The sequence below is a fragment of the Lepisosteus platostomus genome, chromosome 9 (genome assembly GCF_059453375.1).
Source record: "Lepisosteus platostomus isolate fLepPlt1 chromosome 9, fLepPlt1.hap1, whole genome shotgun sequence".
In the NCBI taxonomy this organism is placed as follows: domain Eukaryota; kingdom Metazoa; phylum Chordata; class Actinopteri; order Semionotiformes; family Lepisosteidae; genus Lepisosteus; species Lepisosteus platostomus.
In genome coordinates, this window is record NC_142619.1 from 60,512,534 (window position 1) to 60,534,498 (window position 21,965).

At 42.2% G+C, this 21,965-nt stretch overlaps 1 protein-coding gene across 4 annotated transcripts in view; it reads left to right on the plus strand.

Annotated features, from left to right (window-relative positions):
* igf1 (insulin-like growth factor 1) overlaps positions 1–6,377 on the plus strand; it is a 32,760-nt gene extending 26,383 nt beyond the window's left edge. For all 4 annotated transcript variants that reach the window (XM_088645963.1, XM_088645965.1, XM_088645966.1 and 1 more), the window contains one exon: positions 2,757–6,377. In XM_088645963.1, coding sequence (XP_088502089.1) covers positions 2,757–2,807 — 51 coding nt within the window. In that variant the 3' untranslated portion in view covers positions 2,808–6,377. The remainder of the gene's footprint in view (positions 1–2,756) is intronic.
* Positions 6,378–21,965: the final 15,588 nt, after the last annotated feature.

A 21,965-nucleotide genomic window follows, 5' to 3' on the forward strand; every position in this document is an offset into this window, starting at 1 on the left:
AATGGTAAAAGCTTGCTTCTGTTAAAACATGACAGTTAACACAGTGTTTCAGGAAAAGTATGAGCTCAGAGGTTCTGTCTTGAATTCCCACCTGTATGGTTTGCTCTTAAGAAAAGTGATCTTGCTTTTTCCTGGACAGTTTGGAAAAGGGAAATCTATTAATGGAACTGCAGTGCTTGTCATTGCAAGTTAACAGACTTGAAAGCTGATGGCTGTTACTGTAGACTTCCATGTATGCTGAGCATCAAAAGAAATTTATCACTACGTTTATGTTGGTATGACCACAGAAATATAAACTATAATAATAATTAATAATTATTAATAATAATAACTAATAATTGCTTACACTTATACAGCACTTTTCTGGACACTCCACTCAACGCTCTGTACTGAAAATGGGGACTCCCCACCACCACCAGTGTGCAGCATCCACCATTATTTGTATATTGATTAAAATGTTTTCAGGCACTTAATCCCCTAATAAGTCAGAGCACTGCCTCGACACAGGCGTTTAACCTATTCTGTGTCAAGCGTGGTCAAATTCAAAATGGAAAAATTCAGGAGAAAAACGAATGCCCTGCTTATCAAGAGAACAGCATCTTTGTGCCATCGGACTATAGGAGGCCAGACTAAGTGACCACAGCTGGGCTCGCTGGCAGTGGAGACCAGTCCTCTTTAGCGATGATTTATGGTTTTGCTTCGGGACTGATGGATGTCTGTGAACATTGTGCAGGTGGGCAGAATGATGCCAGCTGTTGTGAACAACAGACCAGTAGGATAATCTGGACTGGAGTCTCTAGTTGCTCCACTCCACTTGTAGTGACTGTTGGCGATCACCCTGCATGCTGTCACGTTGATCAAGTCCTGGGATCTGACTTCCGGGCAGGACAGCACTCGTGTAACAGTGCTCTTCCTGTGGGTGAGGATGTTGTAACAGTTCTGCTTTGAATGCCCTATTTAGCAGAACTCCACCCCATTGGACTGCTGTGGGATGAGTCACAATAGTGTGCAACATCTAGGGCTCAAACACCAGTGCACAGACTCATATATCCCATATAGCAGCACCTGCAGACTGGTGCCAAACCAGATGTACAGGTCGTATTGCCTCAAACAGTGTCCACACATCCCACTATCCTGTGACATGTCTGCTTTTAGAGTTGATGTCATATTGATGACAAATGTTAATGCTGTGTTGGTTCCATAAACTTTCACTTTGCCTGTTACTGATAATTTACTGCTAAAAACTGTGAATATGTTGCAGTTAAACATGATATGTGTCTTTTAATGCTCATTGTGTGTTAGCCTATATGAAGATTTTAAACTTTTCACAGTGGAAGTGTGCAGCAGTTAATCAGTAGCAGAGCCTGTGAGCAGGGGGTAAGAGGGGGTAAGAGCTTGTACTAATAACCAGAAGTGTACAGGTTCAAGTCCTAGGTGGGGCACTAGGTTTCAGTAACATGTCCTGCTGAATAAATTAATACAAATGTAAATCACTATAGAAAAACAAAACACTTTATTTAGGCTTTTATTGAGATCCCCTGTGTGAGGCTGTAATGCTGTAGCTAACCTGTCTGAAAGTCACCTATCACAACTTGAATAAAAGTCAGGTTACTGCCACACTCTCCCTGCCAGATCTTCCTTGTAAACAGATCTCAGGCTCAGAGGGACTCAGACCATTGAAGAGAAGACTACACAGTAATCTGAAATATCTGCTGAATAATGTGCACAAAGTTTGGCACAAATGTACAATAAGTATGGATATTAAAGTTCAATATAGGATAGGGGTCAATGATGTCTGGAAGAACATCCATTTCACTAAAAATTCTGTATTTTTCTGGGTTAAATGTGAATCATTTTTTAAATGTTAAATCTTTCAGCATTAAATCTTTTAATCAAACTGAGGTTTGACGTATGAAGTGGAGAAGTTAAAGCCACTCTATAAGGAAATATTTATCCACTCAGCTTAAAGCCACGTCTGTCTGTCTCCTGAGACTAGCTGTAGAGCTGTCACAGTGAGTGTTTCTGGCACTAAGGCTGCAATCTTTCCCCCGATGTCCAAAGGCCATCGCCCTGGTGGCATTTTGGAGTGTTTTCCTGTTATTATTGTTTTTGCACAAGGCCAAACAAGACGCCAATCTGGTTGGGACATTGTCTCCTGGTTCTCTCATGCCAGGACTCAGCAGAGGCAGTCAGCCCAAGCATGTGACCAAGTGCAGGTCTCCACATCACTTCTAACAGGCTCACCAGCAGGATATATCATTGTCCATCATGACTGACATAAAAGTGATATTCCAGATTAAGGTCTACACAATATCAGATTCATGTCGTATATTCACAAGACAATGCAGCATTATGCCTGAAAAGTTATTCCTGCTTTTTCCTCATATTTCATTTCTGTAATCTTTTTTATTTTCTTCTAGCTGACCAGACAAAAGGACACATCAGAATTCCTTCTGCTGCTGCAGAAGTCATTAGTGACATCATCAGTAGCCTTTTAAGTTTTTAAGGCATTTTGGCAAGTTAATCATTTTAGATATCTGTCTGAACACATATGAACAGAGGAAGGTTTTTTTTGGCGGGTTTAGGAATATAATACAGCCTGTTAAAGAAAACAAGTACCCGCAATGCTTAAGTGCTGTCCGTCGGCGAAGAAGAAACCTCTCAGGCCATGGTTCTTCTTGTGACCCAGATTATTGTAATCCTGTGCGATTAGAGGACGGAAAGCAATTACATTCAGTCTGTCTTTTTTATTTTAGGAGGTGCATTTGAAGAACTCAAGCCGAGGCAACAGGAACTACCGGATGTAGAAGAGCAAAGCCCAGGAGCATGACAAGGAATGGGAGAACGAGGGGTGTGGTCATACATTGGTCATGCCATGCGTACTGTATGTCATAGAAAGGAGGAGCATACGCGCCCTACGAACACAGCAGGCCAATGTAGCTCCTGGGAACTGAGCGCCAGTTATCGGTCTGCGTTTCCTGCACTTTCCCCCTGCCTCCCTGTGTCCCAGATATATTTCAGTTCCGGTTGTGTTCTGGCACACTGACGTGACTGGTGTTGGATAAGCTACGGTTGCTGCAGGTCTGAGCTGGGCGTGACAACCCAGTGTCTTTACTCTTTTGTGTTTGGATCTGGAAAGCTGTTGGGCAGTGGGCCCTAGACTGTCCTGTTGAGCAACAGTCCTAGAATAAAACTTGCTCTATGTATTTCTGGCTTCTCAAAGGTTATATAATGGACATCCCGCAGCAGGTTTCTTTTTATGCAAGAATACAGGGAGGAATAGGGGGTTTACAATGCCAAGCTGTTTATCACATTAGACAGTGACTGGAGACAGCCCCTTCAGAGGGCTATCGAGCAACCTTTGCTTTACACAATGAAAATGTATTTCTCTGTTTAAAAAAAAACGTGGTAGTAACACGGCTTTATGAATTCATCCCCAGATTGTTTCTGAGAATACCAAGTGTATCACAAAATGTAACAAGATGTCAAATGTGTTGAAGGCACATTTAGATGCTTTTGTCATGCAGTGGATATATACAGACATGACTGGTAAACTGACTTCATGTGAGGACCACAGCCTATCTAGAACTGTAATTGAATTTTAACATCCAGCCAGGGGTTCATGGGTTTGTAATAAGCTTAAACTCTGAGCAGCTGAATGCTATGTTTCTTAAATAATGTGAATGAACAAACAATGTGTTGGCACCACCTATGCATCAAACAACCACAGAGTTTTAGGTAAACTTAAGATGTCACACCAGTTATTTTGCTGGCGAAGGAGTTTTCCTTCGAGACAATTTACTGTAACCTCTCATGCTGTACCACAGTCCAAAAGAGTCCATGGACTGTGTTGAAACAAGAGGGGATATGTGAAAACAGAAACAGAATGTCAAGAAAATTGTTTGTGGCCTGTATTATCCCTGCTCTAAAGTTGCTTCCGCACTTTGAAGAAAACTGGGTGCATAATTTCCCCCCAAGTGCTGGAAAAGAACCCTTTAATTTAAATGTCAGATGTGCACTGCGAAAATGTGAAAGAGTGCGTTTCTTCTTGGGTCTCTGCTCACTAGGGCCAGCGGACACCAGAACATTACAGATGTCTCCCATACTTGCTGTGTACTCGTTGTAGAGATCAAAACCATTTTCCACACCCTTCAATAAAAGACCCAGAAAACTAACCTTATCCCACCAGCAGCATTTAACCCCAATATTGACGACTTACAGGCACACCATTTTGCAGGTAGAAACTGGCTGCATTTCATAGGACGAGACTTCAAAACAAAAGGATTAAAGTTAGCGCTCCAGCACAATGTTGAAGAACGAGGTTTTTACTGTGCCCAGCGGGAGCCAGTCGATTAATGATTGAGTAAACCTGGCCTGCCTCCTTTATTTTGTGCATTTATGGAGGAATCTTAGTGCTCTTTTAGGTATTTCATCCTAAAAAAACAGGCTTTTCCTGGAAAAATATACAAGGCCATCCCACGTATCCTATCATAAAGCATGTATCATTCTGGAAAATGCAGTGGACAATGTTTTTGCTAATTTCAAAATGCCTGTTCTTTGAACCACAGCTTTGGCTATCGGCTATAGTTTCCAAGTATTGTAGTGTTTGCGCAATCCTCAACATTGATAACAGTTTACCTTTCCCACTTTGGGTCGCACACCACAATGACCATGAGCGAAGCCGTTACTGCAGGCACAAAGTCTCCTCTCCGAAAACATCTCACACCCGGAGTAGCTCTGAAGGCCAGGGGTCAGTGAAACCTGAGCGTGTCGAGGAGAACAGTTGCCAAGCGGTGAAGGTTTTCACAAAAGTGTTCCCAACACATGTAATGTTCGGTAACCTCACACAGACCTTTTCCTTCAGGTAATAAATGCTTTTTGTATCTGTGTATAATCAATCATATTCCATATATGTTATTTTATGCATTGTTCTACTATCATTGTACATGTATAGCAAACCATATTAAGAAATCTTATCCACTGTATAATGGTGCTATTTTGTAGTTTGTTACTTGCAAGGGTTGACTAAACCAGTAAAAAGCAAAACTAACAAGATAGAAGTCTTCCCTTTTGCACAGGCTTATGGCCACAGTTTTTAATAGGTTTTTTTATTATTATTATTTGTAAGCTATTTCAATGAGTTAGGAGTGTAAATGAGCAAAAGTATTTGTGTGAAATCTGTGAATGCATGGAAAAAACGTCTCTTGATGTGATCCCAAGTTTCTATTTTTTCTACTGTTTTTTAATTATTCAGTATTAATCCCGATGCCAAATGACTTGATCAAAAGCACTGTGAAACTGTAACCTTCCATTATTGCTAAGGTGTTGAAATTCAGTGTTATCCTGTTTGCCTGTCCTAAAATGTGTACTGCATTATGCATCGATGATGATGTTTCAGCCAGGGCTTTACACTCATGTATGCTGTGCACAGTATTGAAGTACCGTATTTTAGGAATGACAAGCTCAATATTTCTCAACCTTTCCAGCCATGCTTATTTGCTTATGTAAATACATTTGTGTTCATTTTATCTACGTTCCCAGAATAAAATCATCCCACCTCAGCATCAAATAGCAACCGTACAGTTCTGCCATGAGGTTGGAATTAAGTTAAAACCAAAGAGCGTATTACATTCCAAAATAACAAGGATTAAAAAAAAATAGATATTGTTAGAAATACTTCACTGCTAGTGTTATCTGTGCTTCCCAAGAGCTCCTCTAATGCAAACAACCTGTCAGCTCTGTATATTAGTGATACATTTGCAAAAGAGGTCCATTTGCAAAGACAAGCCGGATTCAGATGTGGCCTAGAATCCTCTCATCAGATGCTCTAAAACAAATATGAAAACTCATTGCCCTGTGTCTTTATATTGCTGTGTTTGGCTGATGCCTTTTCCCAAAGTGACTTACAGCTGTGCCTGTTTACACTGCTGGGTATTTTCCTGGAGCTGTTCCAGTGAAGAACCTTGTTCAAGGGTGCAGCAGCAGTGTCTCACCTGGGATTTGAACCAGCAACCTTCTACAAATCCAACCACTGCTTCTCTAAGTTATGTAACATACTACAAACATTATTCATATTTTTCAGCGCCAAGCACATAACTGTCACATGAAGAGGTCCAGTCTCATACTTCTTCATTTTCGCTAAGCCTTGCAGATGGCTGAATGCTGGAAGAAGAATGGACATGGTTACTGGGATACGTGGTGCCATTGACATGGTTACTGGGATACGTGGTACCATTGACGTGGTTACTGGGATACAGTACCTCCTCTAAGGGGAAATGCCCAAACAGGAAAGTACTTCTCATTTATTGACAGATACCATTTAAGAAATCAATGTAAATCTGTCCAGAAAAATAAATAAAAATTGTTCATTTGTCTGATTTATTTTCCTGTCTCTGTAACAAAACAGCACATGACTCCTGGGGAATATCCTCCATAACTACACATATATAAAACATATAGATGTAGCGGAGCTGGTTCGGACACGGTGACGTCATCGCCCTCCCTGCGCGTAGCAGGGACCTCAGCTGCCTGGGCTGGGGGGGGGGTCTCCTTTAGCTCATAGGGCTGGTTCCCTGCTGCGTTGCGCCGGAGACCCGGGTTCGCACCCCAGGTGTTGTGGGATGAAACAGCGGGCTGGAGGGCATGAGCCCGCGCTGAGCCACGACGGTCACATAGACAGTTAAGTCTTTAGCATGCCTACACGACATATGGGGATCCAGAGGCCATAGTTCATCCAGGTGATTGTAGCAATGTTATTGTGACACTTTGCAAAAGTGCTCTCAGGCAGGGTAAGGAGCAGTAGTCAAAGTCACTATCTTCTAATAGCTTCTGATTCTGGTTCTCTCTCTATCCTCATTCTTCTTCATCTCAATGCTACTTTCGACACTGTTGACCATGACATCTTACTTTCTCGTCTTGAGACTGTGGAGTTTCCGACACTGCTCTCAAATGGTTCAAGTCTTATCTCACTGATCGCTGTCTCTCTTGGCGGATTTAGGTCTGAAATTGGTCTCGTTAAGTCTGGTGTTCCTCAGGGTTCAATACTGAGTCCCCTACTTTTCAGCATTACATGTTTCCACTTGGTCAACTTTTAAGATCACATAGCCTCAACTATTATTTCTATGGTGATGATACTCAAATATACATCCATGCCAAACCTAACACTGATGTGGCTGTCTCTATTCTAATTGTATCTCTGACCTGGATGACTCAAAATTTCCATAATCTTAACTGTGACAAGACTGAAGTCATACTTATTGGCACCCCCATCAACTTTGTAAAGCCAATCCTATAACCCTATCTGTAGATGGTTCTGTACTTGAGCTTCAGTCTAAATTGAAAAACCTTGGAGTGATATTCGATTCTGGCTTAACATTCGATTCAGCATATTGTTAAAACATCTTTCTTTCACCTCAGACATATCTCTAGACTACACCCTATGTTATCACTAACTGTGGCTGAAAAGCTGATCAACACATTTGTCTTCTCCCAAATTCACTACTGTAATGCTCTATTCACTGGGGTATCTAAATCCACATTGAACAAACTCCAGTATGTACAAAATTCAGCAGCCAGAATCCTGACCAGTCCTAGTGCAAGTGATCACATTACTCCTATCCTGGCGCCTGTCATATTTCTATTGGACTTCAAAATCCTCATGCTCACCTATAAGGCTCTGCATGGCTTGGCACCTCAGTACCTGACTGAGCTATTATCCATCTCACACCTTCATCCCTCTAATTCTGGTCTCCTAACTGTCCCCCAAGCCCGTCTACACTCTGTGGGTGAAGGGGCCTTCTCCTGTTATGCCCCAGAGATCTGGAACTCTCTGCCCAAGGATATAAGAGAGTCACCTTTCCTAAACTCCTTCAAATGCGGACTCAAAACCTTAGTACCACCATCTACTGTCTCCTCTGCATATTCTCATCATGTTTATCCTATGTATTTTTTATTGTTTATTTTTAATGTTGTTGCTGTTGTCATTCTGTAAAGTGCTTTGAGAATCCACTATTAAAGGTGCTATATAAAATAAAGTTTTTTATTATTATTATTAGCACTGATACTAATATCACTAATCACTGCATGAGCTGATATATTAGCCAGACCCATCTCAGCCAGATGGGTGGAGTCCGGTTGCTAAAGATTTTCATATTGTGCGCCATGTGTGTGTTTTCCATGAAGTACTCGTTCATACAAAAGGGTGACAAAACAAAACCACTAATTATACACCAAGATATCTCTTTAGCATTACATGTAAGGATATGGAAAGAATCATTTAAACTTAATGTAAAAATCATCAATATGGAAATAAGATAAGACAATAGATGATATGGATTTCGGCAAGTTCGATCTTTTTAAGAGAGTTCCTTAAGGAAGAGGTGCACACATTGTATACATTATGATGGGGTTTTTTTTTTCCCCAAAAGAATCTTGATAAAGCTCCTTATAAAAGATGCTCAAATTACAAGTGGTAGGTATTCAGGGAAATGTGTTTGAATTAAACTGAGAATACATATAAGGGGTAAATATTCAAATTGTGGAGGTTGGAATTAGGGGAGTAGCACAGGGATCTGTATTACCTCTATACTGTAGTACCACAGGGCCACTCCTATATCATTAATCAAAATTCTGGTTAGTAATCTTGTCACGGCTACAGACAATACTAAAAAGGTAGGTTAGCAAACATTGTAGAAGTGGCAAATGAAAAACAAAACGATTTACTTTGAAGACAAGGGGAATACCTGATTGTAACGAACAGTTCTTTCCGGACCCTATGCGGACGACACAATCTGAAGAAGTGGGGAAACACTAGGAAAAAGATCATACAGGAATACGGGGCTGAAGACAGGGGGGCGTGTCCAAAGTGCGCTGGTGCACGGGGGAGGCGTGGCCGAGGCAAACAATCCAGAAGTAATCCATAGAGGGAATCCGAAAACACAAGAATAAGTCCATAGCCAGGTGATCCATCCAAACAAGGAATTAAAACCATGAACCGGGTCGGAACCGGCGGACAGGTAACGGGAACAGATATTAAAACCTTAACGGGACCAGGCGCTTCCAGGTCCCGGACTCGCACGGTGTGGAAACCAGATGCAGAGCCAGGATGAACGTCAGCGCCTGGCTTTTAAGGTGGGCTGGGAAAAGGGGTCAGGTGCACAGAATTAAGTCTAAAGTGAAAGGGCTGGAGCACCCTTAAGGAGGGGGGACTATAATCGTGACACTGATACTGATGCAGATGTATGTGCAGAGTATCATGTGCAGGTAGCAAAAACATATCGTGCTTTGAAAAAGTATTCAGACTCTTACTATGCTCTCCTCTTTCGTAAAATCAGAAAGTTATACATCCACATTTTGATTAACTTAAGATTTTATTCAAACCCTGATTGATCAAAGACTTGAAAGGAATACAGTACAGTAAGTACCAGCAAACATTAAAAAGAAAAACTAAAATATGATTGCAGAAATATTTAGACCTATGATCTCAATATTCAGTGAAAGCGCCTTTGGCAGCAATTACAGCTGCAAGTGTTTTTTGGTTACTCAAAGACATTCGAGTTCTCATTCCTAAGCCACTCCAGTGTAGCTTTGGTCTCGTTTTTTGGGTCATTGTCCTGCTGAGGGGTGAATTTTTGTCCCACTTTTGGGTCTGAAGCAGTTTTCCTCTAAGATTTGCTCCATCTATGCTCCCATCAGTCTTGACAAGCTTCCCAGTCCCTATTGATGAAGAAGTATAACATAATTCTGCCACCACTATACATATGTTGACTGAGTGACGCACTAGGTTGGGTTCAGTAATTTAATTAGATCCTAATGAATGCAATAAAGGGACTAAATACTTGAGAGTACAGTATTAAACCTGACTCACCTAGCAGAGGGAACGGCAGCCCAGCCGTGAGGATAAGGCTGCCCAGACTTGTTCACTATTGCGAGGAATGAGCTGGGGAGCTGCTGCAAGAGTATAGAATGGGAGGTGAGAGGAATACAATTTAAATGTAGGTGAGCAAAAGCGTGCAAGATTAGGGTCTAACCTTCTCCCTGAGCTTGTAAATTCGATTTTATAGAAGTAAATTGAGACCAAAAAGTTCTAACATTGTCTTGCTGACCATAAAATATGTGTCATATTTTTGCGGTACCAAATTTAGATTCCTTGAAACTAATATGAGATATTTTTGAGATATGAGATTTTTTGTTTTCTGTCCAGCTGCTCAGTTTTGTGGAACAGCCTAATATAGGCAGTGTCTGAGTGTCTTTCATTTCTTAATGGTTGAGGTCACCATGTTCAAAGAGATATTAAGGGCCATTTAAAAACGTGTTACGCCCTTCTCCCGATCTACACCTTTCTACAACTTTATTACTGGATTGTATTGAAAGCTCCTTGGTCTTCATGGTGGTATCTTTACTTAAAATTATTATGAAATCACGTGAACCACTTTTATTGTACACAAACAGTGACCCTAACTGTGTGGCTTGTTAAGGTAATTGTGTGTGCTTCAATTAATCTAGGTTGGGCACAGCAAAAGGTTCTTATGCAATCATGACTTTTCCATTTTTCTTTCATATTATTTATCCATTTTTTCTTTCTTGTTTTGCCATGGGAGTGTGCAGTTGGTTTTGTTTAATACATATGTGAAGTAGTAAGATGTAAGTAAGATTAGTACTTCAAAGTGTGATGGCTGTAAGCTTTAAATCAACATAATGTGCAATCTGAATACAGGATTTTGCAAGGCACTGTGAGCTGTAAATACAAAATGTTGACATAATGTATAAAATTCACATTTTCTAGACAATGCAGGTAAGTAAGAAAAAATGTAAACAGTGTTATGATAAAAATCTGAGAATTTAAATCAAGGGCTATTATGTTAAAATTGTGCAACACACTAGTATGACTTCAATTAGAATATTGTATACAATTTTGGTCACCGCTTCAAAGAAAAGATTCCTCTGGAATCAGTACAAGGAAGAGCAAAACAGATACATTCTGGGACTTAAGTGATTGTACTACACTGGCAGGCTGAAGAAACGGTGTTGGACAGAGAAGACCACAAGAGGACCTGATACAAGCATTCATAACCCAAACCCAGTCTCAAAGGCTCTGACAAAGTGAACCCTGTGGACATTAGTATCAGTGGCGTTAGAAACTCTAGTGGACTGGAGTACAGAGTATGTACTGCACGTGTAAGTGTGTATGAAGCTGAGGACAGGAGATATTTGTTTACCCATAGGGTTGTGAGAGCCTGGAACCTGCAACACTGAAGCTGATATCCAGTCTTCTTTCGAGCAAGAGCTGGATTAGATTCTCAGATCAATTAGCTACTAGCACCCAATTGTACAAGATCGGCTGAATGGGCTCCTCTCACTTGGCAAAGCTTTTTTATGAAAAACACACCACCCCATATCTCTGGTTGTTCTGCAACACAAAGCTATTTTGAATCTATTAAAATGCTACCTTTTTGTGACTACACACAGTTAACCACCTACAACTGTAGATAATCATACTCAAAATGTGCTTTGCCCTTATCTCATCCTGTCTTTTTGGCCTATTTTTATCAATTGCAGTGGGCAAACTTTCGTGTTTCCTGTCACATTTTAAACTCAGTGATCTCCTTACTCTTGCATTAGAGTCAACATTTGGGAAACACCCTGAAGAGTAGTTAATAAACCACCATCATCTAATTGGCATATTCTAGGTTCTGGGCACTATGCAGTTTGCTGCCATTCACTGATCTGTTGAAATCTTCCACCTTGCTCAAAGGGCAAACAAAATGTTTGTTTCACAGTGCACTAAGGAAGACATTATTGTCCCGTAAGGAAAGTGGAACAGGGAGCCAGGATCTGCAGTTAGTGCTCATGGCTTCTCTTCAATCCTCCAAAGACAGCCAGCAACAGTAGTCAAATGCACTTACGTTCTTTTAAAAAAACATTTTCTTGACATGTAGACATACTAGACTTATTTCTTTACTAGTAAAACACAGCTTTTTATTTTTTAGTTGGTGAACATACCCAATTACACAGGACAATTTATAATTGTATGTCTCCATATTTTTTTCAGAATCTTTAAAATGTTGTGCAAATATGCACCATACAAACCATATCATGTCCAATATGGTTTGAAAAATCCTGTTCATCCCCTAATCTTGACTTTGTTTCTGAGGAGATTGAGATCACAGGGATTTGTATAGGTGCCACATGCGACGTCCATCAGGAATTTTCACTTTATTTTTCATGGCTTAACCTACACGGACACAAGTCATGGCTGGTGGATCACTGTTGTTTTGTAGCCTTAATAATAAATTGACAACCTAAATGCTAAAATGTTTTAGTTTTGCTTAAGAAATGATTAATTTATTCGCCAGCTGCCTTTATCCAATGTGACTTAGATTTTTAAGAGGTTACTTAAGAGTGTAATAGAAATTGATATGGGTGGTTTAAAACCCACAAACCACTATTTACAAACCACTATTTTTTCAGGGTATAAAAAACAATCTTACATTAGATGTTGTTAGTCTGTATCACTAAAGGGATGACATTCCTATATGTCACATTTAATTCAGAAAGTAACTGAACATGCCTAGGACTGGACATTGTGATGCTTCTAGGCACACTGTGCAGCTTCTTTGTAATCTGCCTGATCCTATTCACTTCAGTTATCAAGAGAATTCAATTTGCTTTATTTGCAGGATTTTCTCAGAATTATGGCATCTGGGTGAGCAATCAAAATACCATTTGGAGAAAGAAAAGATGAACATGTGCAGAGTGGATTTGGTATTAGTTAACAGTGGCTCTTTAAAGTTTTCCAATATTAAGTGCCAGGTTAAGGTAATGTAATTAATAAAGTAGAGGCAAATTGTACACAAACATGTCCATTATGTGCAAAAACAAAATGTTCTGAAATCTTTGTTAGAAATTGCCTGAAGTTGGATATGTCAGTTTTATTTTCTTAGGTTACAAAAACCTAAAAAAGTAGCATTTTTGATGAAAGGACCAACAACATCAAGATGAGTCATTAATTGATTTGGCCACTTGACAATGTGTACATATACTTCGTTTGCAGAGAGAGACAATGTTTGAAAGTGCAGTTAAATATTTATTCTTTTCCAGTAACTTATGTATTGCAAAAAACAAAGGAGAACGCGTCTGCTCCATTTTTTAATGCGAAATTAGATTATCATTGACATGGGAAATGTGGTTGACAATACCAGTCCAAGATCTAGGACAGGAATGACTGGGTTTCTGAAGAGCACGGTCACCTCAAGACGAAACAGCCTGGTGCGGAGCTGTGCGGGGTCTGTGATAGCGCACCACACACGGCCTGGGATGGAACACCGCTGGTGTCAGCCTGGCTGGAACGCCTGAGCCGGGCCCTGGAAGCAAATGGGTTTAGATGGGCCACGTGGATTACAAAATCCATCCATCTATTCCCTAAGCTCTTCATCCAGAACAGGGTGGAGGGACAGCCGGAGTCTATCCCAGCAGGCAACGGGCACAAGGCTGGATACACCCTGGACAGGACACCAGTCCATCGCAATGCACTCACACTCACACCAGGGCCAGTGGGAGGAAACTGGGGTGCCTGGAGGAAACCCACAGGAACACTGGGAGAAGATTCAGCACAGACTCCACACAGACAGCACCCCAGGGCCTCAGTGCTACGAGGCAGCAATGTACACCACTGTGTCACTGTGCCACCCTGTTTTATGGAATCATCCCTAAAAGTATTTTTGAAAAAAAATGGAGAAAGTTAGGACTATCTGGAAAGCAATAAAAGAGAACAATAATACTAAGCTCTTATGATTAATAACTAACAGTAAACTCTGACTATAACAAGTGACCTATTTCTAATCTGGAGAAATAGCCTAGTCTTTTCATTCAGTTGTGCCTCCTCGGGGCAGTCTGATAAATCTGCCAATTAGCAGGTACATTCCTTGCATTCTGGAGAAGATCAGCCCTATTTTTTTACACGTCCTAGCCCAACGGTGCAGAATGACCGTAGATTTGTAGCCAACTACATTACATCTTGTCCCACTCCTTTACTGCACTGGGTAGAGGCGGTGTCCAGTTTTACAATAATAATTTACAATAATAACAATACCTTAGAAAGTTTGATTTCTCACGTCCTGCTGCTGTAGTGGAAATTCACTGAGGCCTGTCTGCCGCAGGAGAGTGCTGGCTTAGCTTCACTTAAGTAACCATGATGTCAGAATGATATTTTCCTTGGAGAGTTTCTTGATCTCTCAGTGCAGCTGCATTGTTCCTGGAAATGAAGGTCTGTTCTTCAGTAACAAAAGAGACTGCTTAAGCTTTCTCTCCTTCAACGACAACAGCACAAACAAGTGCTCTGTACTTTTAGAAAAGAAAAGTGTCCTGCAGTGATCATTACAAAGACTGTGCTCTTTCGTGTTATGTTTAATTGTAGATGTCTAGATAAAGGATGAAAAAGGAGAAATGTGGGTTATAGGAAATAATGGTAGAAGGAAATGTGTTTTTCCAGGGCTAGATGAGATGGCAGTTGTCAAGTTGCATATGGCTCAGACCTCTCTGAAGCCAATTAACAGTTTTGACTTCACAAGCCACATCACAGAGCCCAGTTCTATTTTACTAGCCTCACATACACAGAGTGTCATTTATGGACAAAATGAAGTCATATTCCATGTTCCAGATAATCATTTTCAATATTTTCAGCTTGACCACAAAATGTCTAAAAACTAGACATTCAGAAAAAAAACCTTTGTACCCAGCTAATGCCAGTTAATGTGCCTTTTCTCAACCTCTTTCTTGTAGATTTCAATATTGATGGGTATTTTGGACAAATCTTTATAAGCTTTTGGACACAGTGCAGTAAACAAATGTAGTAAAAATCATGCTTTTCCCTTATTTACAGAGAGTTTCAGGCATCAGAAAATAAAATGTACTGTATACACCCTTCATTCTTCAGCTGAAGCGCACTTTAACGAGACAATGACTTTACGCCCTTAAAATTATAAAATACTTATTCTGAATGTTTAACATTTTAAAATGAAAAGACTACGAGGCTATCTATATATAAGTTCTTAGTCTCAGGTCAAAAACTGATCCCTTGCTGAAAATCAGAACCTCGTCGACTTGGGTCATTTTTAGACAGTTGACCCCAACTAGTGTCCAGTCTTCTGTCCCCATCTAGTGGACTCCATGAATGTTTAATTTTGAGAACCCACTGTGCTTGACTTCAGGTGACAGAGGTCCCTCCTGGTACAAAAGCCAATTCCACCTCAAACGGGGCAACTGTCTAAAAAACATATTAGGAGCTATGGGTCGTACATGGTCATGATGGCGGCAGAGCGTTAATAGTTACACTGACTTCATAACACACAGTGATGGTGGCTCTTCAGAAGTTCGAAAAGCCAAAACAAGGACAACCTGCTGTGAAAAACAGAATTCCTGGAACAAGACGCACCATTTCTGGAATATCCATCCATCCACTTTTCAACCACTTTATCCAAAACAGGGTTAAGTGGGAGCTGGGGTCTATCTTGGCAGGCAAAGGGTAGAAGGCAGATTACTCCCTCAATGGGACGCCAGTCCATGACAGGTAAGTCACAGACACACACTCATACCAGGGCCATTTTTTCCAGAAGACAATTGTGGGGGGACACTCACACAAACCAAGGGAAAACATGAAACCTCCAGGCAGACAGCAGTCCAGGAGGTGAACCCAGGACCCCTGATCTGCAAGGCAGCATGCTAATCACTGCGCCCTCCTGCCACCCATGTTTTGTGGGACTGCATCGTAATCTCCACAAGCTCGGAGCTTGGATGTCCTTCCTTGGTGAGATTCAGATTGGAAAACAGCTGTAACCACGGAAGGGCCAATGTCAGCAGGACAGAACAACTACCAGGACCAGCACTGCGAATAGGCCGTTTGTCCAATTCTGTACATCCTACTGCACCCATTGGTGTGACACCTAAAAAGGCTGGAAAGCTGAAATGTCGTGTTTCCTTTCTTTTCTTTTCAGCAGGGAATAAACCTTTACTTGTTCCTTTGCAGCCTGCGCATGCTGACACAGCAACCCACCTGAACAACCGAAAAAAAACGGCTTAGTTGAAACATAAATTGGAGAACAAAGTCAGATTTCGGCTTCAGTACACTTTGTTACAAGGAATATGCTGCCAGCCACATACAATATGGTCTGGAACATTACACAACACGACCGGGCAGAACAGACGGATAGCTGGGTGAAAATAAAGACTCTGGCCACATCCTCTCACAGGGGTTTCAGGCCTCCTATTGCAGAAAGACTGATCTCCTTCTCCATCCTCTCCATTTATTTGCAGATTTTGGCTTTCCACACCTCTCCTCCTGTTCTCCCTCATTCTCACCTGCTCCCCGCCCCTTCCTACCTGCTCTGTCTCGTGTTCTCCTACACCTTCGTATTTCTACTTGCCCTCTCTCCCTCACACCTGAAGAAGGCTCCATGGCTAAAACAGTGTTTTTCTTTACCTGTTTCTGTGCAGCCAACGCATGCCGAAGCAACTCCCTACTGCAACTTCCAAGAAACATGTGGTTTACTAAATTAAATTTGAAAAGCATTTTGTGAAAAACCAACAGCCTATAGAAACGCGTTCTAAAATCCTACACAATGGGGTATTGTTTTTCACTTCAAAGAGCAAAAACATAGCACACTACACAAAGATGATGGAACCACATCTGGTTCCACAAGTTTATTCTGTGTTCATGTTTTCTTTAAGGTTTCCTAGAAATTTGTCTCTGAGAAATGCAGAAAGCCATGAGACGCAGAGCCTCACCCTCTGCAAAGTTTATTAGCAAGGGGAAAGTCCAGAGAAGGGCAGAGGAAGCAGTCTGGACTGCTTTCAAGTGGAGCAATCTCTGCACAAAGGGAGAAAAAAACATGCTAATTTTGATGGTTTCACTTGGCACGCTCTCTGTGGTAAGCTAAGTATCTTTCAGATAACTAGGGACATTGTATTGGGATTTAAATTTCTACTAAAATCCCCGCCTAACAAGGGTGACATATTTACTCTTTAATTAGTCCAGTAAGGTTTAAACTGCTCCAGTTCTGGGTGATGTCATATAAACATTCTAATTAAGATTCTCCACAGGAGGACGGCGATTATAATTTGCTCAAAGCAGAACTCATAAAAAAAACACACAGCAAGAAAAAAAAACATGGACTTTGACTTAGTTATTAAAACATTTGCCAGTTGTCTTTTGAAAGGTCACAGCAATTACAGAAACCTTGGGGTACCAAACAAAAGCACATGATGAAATGCAGAGAAATAATTACAGAGCCTGGCAAAAGTATTCAGCCCCTTGCACAGTTTTCACATTTTGCTGCTTTAAAGCTTGCAGTCACAACACTTAGAAGTAGGAATTGAGATTTGTTATATACTCACCATACGCCACACACAACAACTAAGCAGAAAACTAAAAAAAGTAAATTAATAATGAATGCGAAAAAATATATAAGCTCCGCTATTGCAGAAGTAACCATGTGTAAATCCAGTGCCAAACCTAAATGAATTTTGGTGCACAGAATTATCTTAAGGAGTTACACAATTAGTTGAGTGGCTTCTATCTGTGTGCAAAAATAGTGGTTCTCATGGTTTCAGAATAAATACGCCTGTCTCTGTGACCTACTTCAGTCAGGTAGCCAATTTCAAGCAAATTAAATAAAAAAATATTAAGTTTAAAAAAATATGTAAGCATTATTTTGTAATTTAGTGCAATTGGATCATCATCACAGGCAGGGTGTGAATACTTGTGCAAAGCACTGTGTCTCCAGACAGTTTTTTGTCAGATGCACAGTGCACAGTGCTGTGAGTTACACTCCTCAATTCTCAATGAACGCAAAGCAATCCATTAGCATGTAATGGGTTATCTCCTAATAAAATAGTTATATTTACATTTTTAATTGAGTGTTTTAAGATGTTGTGACACACTCCACCCATACCAAGTACAATTCCAGAGACAGGTGCGCATTGAAAAGTCAAAGCAAGTATGGGAGGCTTTGGTTTAGACAACAAAAAGTTCAAAAACACTCAAACATCACTACCAACATGCACACCTCTAGTATAGCAGAAAACGAATTAAAACCATGTGATAATGTAACTGTAGGCTTTGTGCGCTGGTGGTTAAACGCTCTGCCTGGACAGTTGGGAACTGGATAGAGACGGATATTCCCCGTGCAGTTTATTGCTGAACAGCCATATTTACACCTCCTGCGTTCTTCCCTTCTCTGTTCCCGATATCCTCTCTTTCCCAGGCACGTTTTCCCCACAACGAATCAGCACAGGACCTAAGCTTACAATAATGATCACATATACCCTTCACCAATAATCTAATCAACTCACATCACCATCTAATCTATTTACAACAATTAGAGGCTGTTTTGCGCCTCTAGTGGCAGGACAGCTGTAACAACAGCCTTCTCTTAGGCCAGCTCGCCCCCCACAGCCGTCACGAAATGTTATTCGAGTTAAATATTGTGAACCAGATACTAAGGTTGACAAAAAAAAGCAAAAAAATGTTTTGGGGTCATAAGAGAGTTCAAATTAGATGACCGATGTAAGAAAAGTATTTTTCTTTTTACAGAATGCAGTGCAATATATGTTTACTGCCCCAATTGTACGCTTTTCAAGATGTCATTATACACTTATAATACACTATAAAATTTTGTGTTGGACTCAGGGCAAAGATCACAGCCATATCATATACTGAGGGCAAAGGTCAGAGCCATTTGGTGGAGTGAGATATGCGGATGTATTTTAATGACTTCTCCTGCACTATTGATTTTTCTTCTGGGTCTGATGCCCTTAAGAAAGGATCCCTTTTGTTTCATGAAAAACGTCTAACAATGTCATCACACTGTTCTTCAGGCAGCTCACCAGTTTCGTAGACTACAAAATACTCAAATAGGAACAAGAACTTCAAGACAAATACTACACTTTTCATTCATTCTGTATCTCCTGTATCAGGGGCCTCCAGGACAAATGAATGTAAGCAGTTCCTGTGACATTAAACAAACATTAGTTAAAGGCCTGGAGATTCACATTCCCATGTATTTCTGACGGTACGAAAAGCAAAAATGAAAGAAAAAAAAAGACATCTAAAGAAGGCTGCAGTCTTGTCCATTTGGAGAGGAGAGGAAACTGACACAGGAGAGAGAGGTTAGAACAACAAATTGAGAAGTAGAGAGGTTCACATCCAGTTACTGGAACACACTACTCCCAAAAGGCCAGTTCAGTCCTTCAATAGAGCCCATCGCCCTCCAACACAAATATGGACAAAATAAAGGCACTGGTATCCAAGTAAAATTACTTCAGCTGAGTTAAATGATTATTATTCATGTAATATTTCTCTTTCTCGATGCTATAGCTTCTGTGATGGTAATAAGGTAAGTCTCTGTTGTTTTCTTTAGAACAAGAGAGTCTGGGGGAGCTGGAAAGCTGTGTCAATACTTTTTTATTTTCTCAGATAAAAAAAAAAAGCATTTCAACTCATTCATCTCCATAATTGATATCCATAGTTGGAATAAGTGCAGTGCCCGCAGGAGAGGTGAATATCAGACAGTACAGTACAGCTACCACTCTGGTCCTGACAGCCTTACAGATGTCTCTCAGCCACCTTCCTCAACGAGGCACACATCAGAGAGTCTCGCCCAGTATGGAAGCTACTTTGAAAGCCTGTATAGTTTTCTATCTCATGTCTGAGGATCACAAATTCTGTCACCGAAGATTCTTTGCATCAGATGATCCAATTGAATTATGGGCGTATTGGATCGCTCAGCCAGCAGCCATTTCACCCTGCAGCTCGCCCACTGGAGCTCAGCAGGGCTGAGCCTGGACAGCACACTCACCCTGTGGTCTATGGGAGTCTTAATGCCCAGGGTGTACCCGGCCTTGTGCTCGTTGCTTGCCGGGTAGGCTCCGGCTTCCCGCGAAACCGTATGGTATAAAGCAGTTCGGTAAATGACATGACATGGACCGTTCAGTGAGCATTTGGCAATTACTGCACGATTGTTGAAATGCCCATTGTAGTGCTCTGTGCGGTGTATTCAGCACTGAGCTCATGTTGGCAGGAAGCCCAGGTGCCTTCATCCCAGTCCTGAGCTCTTACAAGTGTGTCTGCTACAGCTGGGGATGCTGGGAAGACTAGACACCAGTGGCACCCCAGTGGGAGATACCCATCATGCCAGGGTGGCGATGTGTGACTGCTGTGGTCTCCATCAGGCTGTCCGTCACAGGCTGACCCAGTCTGTGAATCACAACTGCAGCCAGGATACTGTCCACCCATCTACGTCAATGCCTCAGCATCCCAACGTCACAACATTTTGACTCAGCCCAGCCCAGCCCAGCCGGCTCATTAGAGCACTGGCTTTTTGTACTCAGAGGCCAGTGCATACACACAGCTGCAGTAATAAGCAATCATCCTACTCGCATCTATATTTGGGGGTCTTAAAACTATTCTGCCAAGTGTGGGGTGTCACAGATATACAAGTGTCCAAGTTGAGTTTATACGTTTAGCAAACTGATTATTTGTAAATGAAATGTATGGATAAGCTGTGAACACATAGCTCTTTTGTTGTGTTTATGAGTCCTGCTGAAAGGGCTTGACTCCGCTGGCCTTTCCTTGGAAACGCAACGTGGGGGAGGGGCGGCGGATGTGTTTGCTCTCGAAATGTAAATGGAGTTCGTCACGAGTGTGCGGGAGGAATGGAGGCAACCAAACCCCCCTTCCTCTCCGCTGCGCTAACTTGTAATCCCGCATGACGTCACTTCCTGACATGCTATAGAAATGACAGCAGCCCCCTCCGCCGGTGCTGCTCTCCCCCACAGCTCATTTCACTCTGCAGGGGCTCCTAACCTCCTCGTCCTATGGGGGCCGAGTCTCGCCCAAGCGCGTCGAGCCAAAACTCTCCACGCCTAACCTGTCCAATAAACACGCAGGACGCGGTTTCCAATTGGGCGCCGTTATTCTTCGGATATCGGAATTTACGTTTGGGGGTCGGGGGGGGGGACTGTAAAACATAATTTGTTCACACAAAGGGAAACTGAACTGCGACGCATGAGCACCTGCAAAGCTGAAGCTGGCAGCGTGAGAGGGCTGGGGTGTAATTGGAAATACAGGGCAGTCCAGGTTCTGGAAGACTGGTCTACGCCAACGCCAGCCCAGCTCATTATTGCAAGAATGGCTTAAGGGACTTAAACCTGCAGACCTAAACCTGGCTCTCTACGACTGGGATTGCTTGTCACTGGCCTAGATCTCTGTGATGATCACTTTAGTTCTTCCATGTGCTGCTTGGATAGCAAATATATCTAGCCAGCCCCCAGTCCTACCTTCCGGTCCTGGGGGGTCAGTGTGTCTGTAGCAGGGCTGTCCAGTCCCGGTCCTGGAGGGTCAGTGTGTCTGTAGCAGGGCTGTCCAGTCCCAGTCCTGGAGGGTCAGTGTGTCTGTAGCAGGGCTGTCCAGTCCCGGTCCTGGAGGGTCAGTGTGTCTGTAGCAGGAGTGTCCAGTCCTGGTCCTGGAGGGTCAGTGTGTCTGTAGCAGGAGTGTCCAGTCCCGGCCCTGGAGGGTCAGTGTGTCTGTAGCAGGGCTGTCCAGTCCCGGTCCTGGAGGGTCAGTGTCTGTAGCAGGCCTGTCCAGTCCCGGTCCTGGAGGGCCAGTGTGTCTGTAGCAGGGCTCTCCAGTCCCGGTCCTGGAGGGTCAGTGTGTCTGTAGCAGGGCTGTCCAGTCCCGGTCCTGGAGGGCCAGTGTGTCTGTAGCAGGGCTGTCCAGTCCCGGTCCTGGAGGGTCAGTGTGTCTGTAGCAGGGCTGTCCAGTCCTGGTCCTGGGGGGTCAGTGTCTGTAGCAGGCCTGTCCAGTCCCGGTCCTGGAGGGCCAGTGTGTCTGTAGCAGGGCTCTCCAGTCCCGGTCCTGGAGGGTCAGTGTGTCTGTAGCAGGGCTGTCCAGTCCCGGTCCTGGAGGGCCAGTG